Consider the following 1249-nt stretch of genomic DNA (forward strand, 5'->3'; position numbering starts at 1 on the left):
CTTATTTCCACACGAGAACAGAACTGCACACCAGACTCTGCTGTGAGCTGAAATATCTTACTGGCTCAGCTTCTGTGAATTAAATCAGCAAGCGATTTTGAGCCTAGAAACTTGAACATTTAGGGATAATGTACGGCACTTATTATGCAGCTTTTCAGCAACATAACAGTTTACATAGACATGAAATATTGATTGTTGTCTGCCCGCTTCTCCTCAGGTCATGTATCTGTGGGTCGGAAGAAACTGCAGCCCGGTTTTCCTCACAGAAGTGCTGGGAGTGGAGAGTCACGCTGCTGTTCCTCTCAACATGGTAAACTCACTCACAACTACTGCATTATTCACTCATCACACAGCTCTTTACTGAACACTGCGGCTTTTCTGGTCACAACTTGATGTTTTTCGTGTGTGTATTTTTAATTGTTTTTGCATCTTTCTCTTTCATGAGTGATTGGTGGATCGCATTAGAAATGATTCGTTTCTAGTTTTATTGGTGGTATTATCATGCAAATAAATGCTGTTTAATGTTGAGATTATATTTGTGGCAGATAAATATTGCTCTGATTGCAAAATGCAAGTCAATTTTATCGAAGATGTTGTTTGCCCCTCCGTAGCTTCACTTCAGAGTTTATCTGAATGATTTTTCATTTCATGACTTGTATATCAACAGTGATATCTGTGACGGATGCCTCAATAGAGTATTTGATTGTCATGTGATTGGTTTCTCCTCTCAGAACCAGCTTCCAGAGCTGGACACGGCTCGATCTTCACGACTGCGAGCGTTCGTCGACTGGCTGAGAGAACGCCGGCCGTGCCACGCCGTCCTGCACGTCATCAGGTCAGAAACACGCTCCAGTTCAGAGATATGAGATATGCCGGACAGATGAATCCACATTCTCCATCAACTGTGCTGATTGTTTCAGGAGCATTTTACCTTTTGAGGCCTTTTTTACTAGCCGTATAAAAACACATCCATTTATGTCACAGATGAATTATATATTTATCGATCATTTATATCATCATAATTCAGGCGAATCAATTAGCTGAGATAAATTCTCAATCTGACCATTTATGGCTGTTCATCAAAACAACATCAAATGCAAAAATCTGTAAATAATGCTACGTGACGTTTTATGATCAGTCAGAAAAATTATGTAAATAATTTGCTGACCGACACCAATTGAACATCTGAAAATCAGAAAAATGTTTTGGTCAAATTGAATAGCTTTGAGGATTTTGGATGATAATTCAG

General features: G+C 39.4%; 1 protein-coding gene across 1 annotated transcript in view; it reads left to right on the forward strand.

Moving 5' to 3' along the window:
- LOC107578733 (protein transport protein Sec24A-like) overlaps nt 1–1180 on the forward strand; it is a gene marked incomplete at its 5' end in the record, with an annotated part of 3960 nt that extends 2780 nt beyond the window's left edge. The window contains 2 exons of the mRNA XM_016264661.1: nt 218–310; nt 732–1180. Of these exons, the coding sequence (XP_016120147.1) occupies nt 218–310; nt 732–866 (228 nt within the window). The remainder of the gene's footprint in view (nt 1–217; nt 311–731) is intronic.
- Between the last annotated feature and the right edge of the window lie 69 nt (nt 1181–1249).

Source organism: Sinocyclocheilus grahami, unplaced genomic scaffold (assembly GCF_001515645.1).
Source record: "Sinocyclocheilus grahami isolate Dianchi unplaced genomic scaffold, SAMN03320097.WGS_v1.1 scaffold11703.1, whole genome shotgun sequence".
Classification (NCBI taxonomy): Eukaryota; Metazoa; Chordata; class Actinopteri; order Cypriniformes; family Cyprinidae; genus Sinocyclocheilus; species Sinocyclocheilus grahami.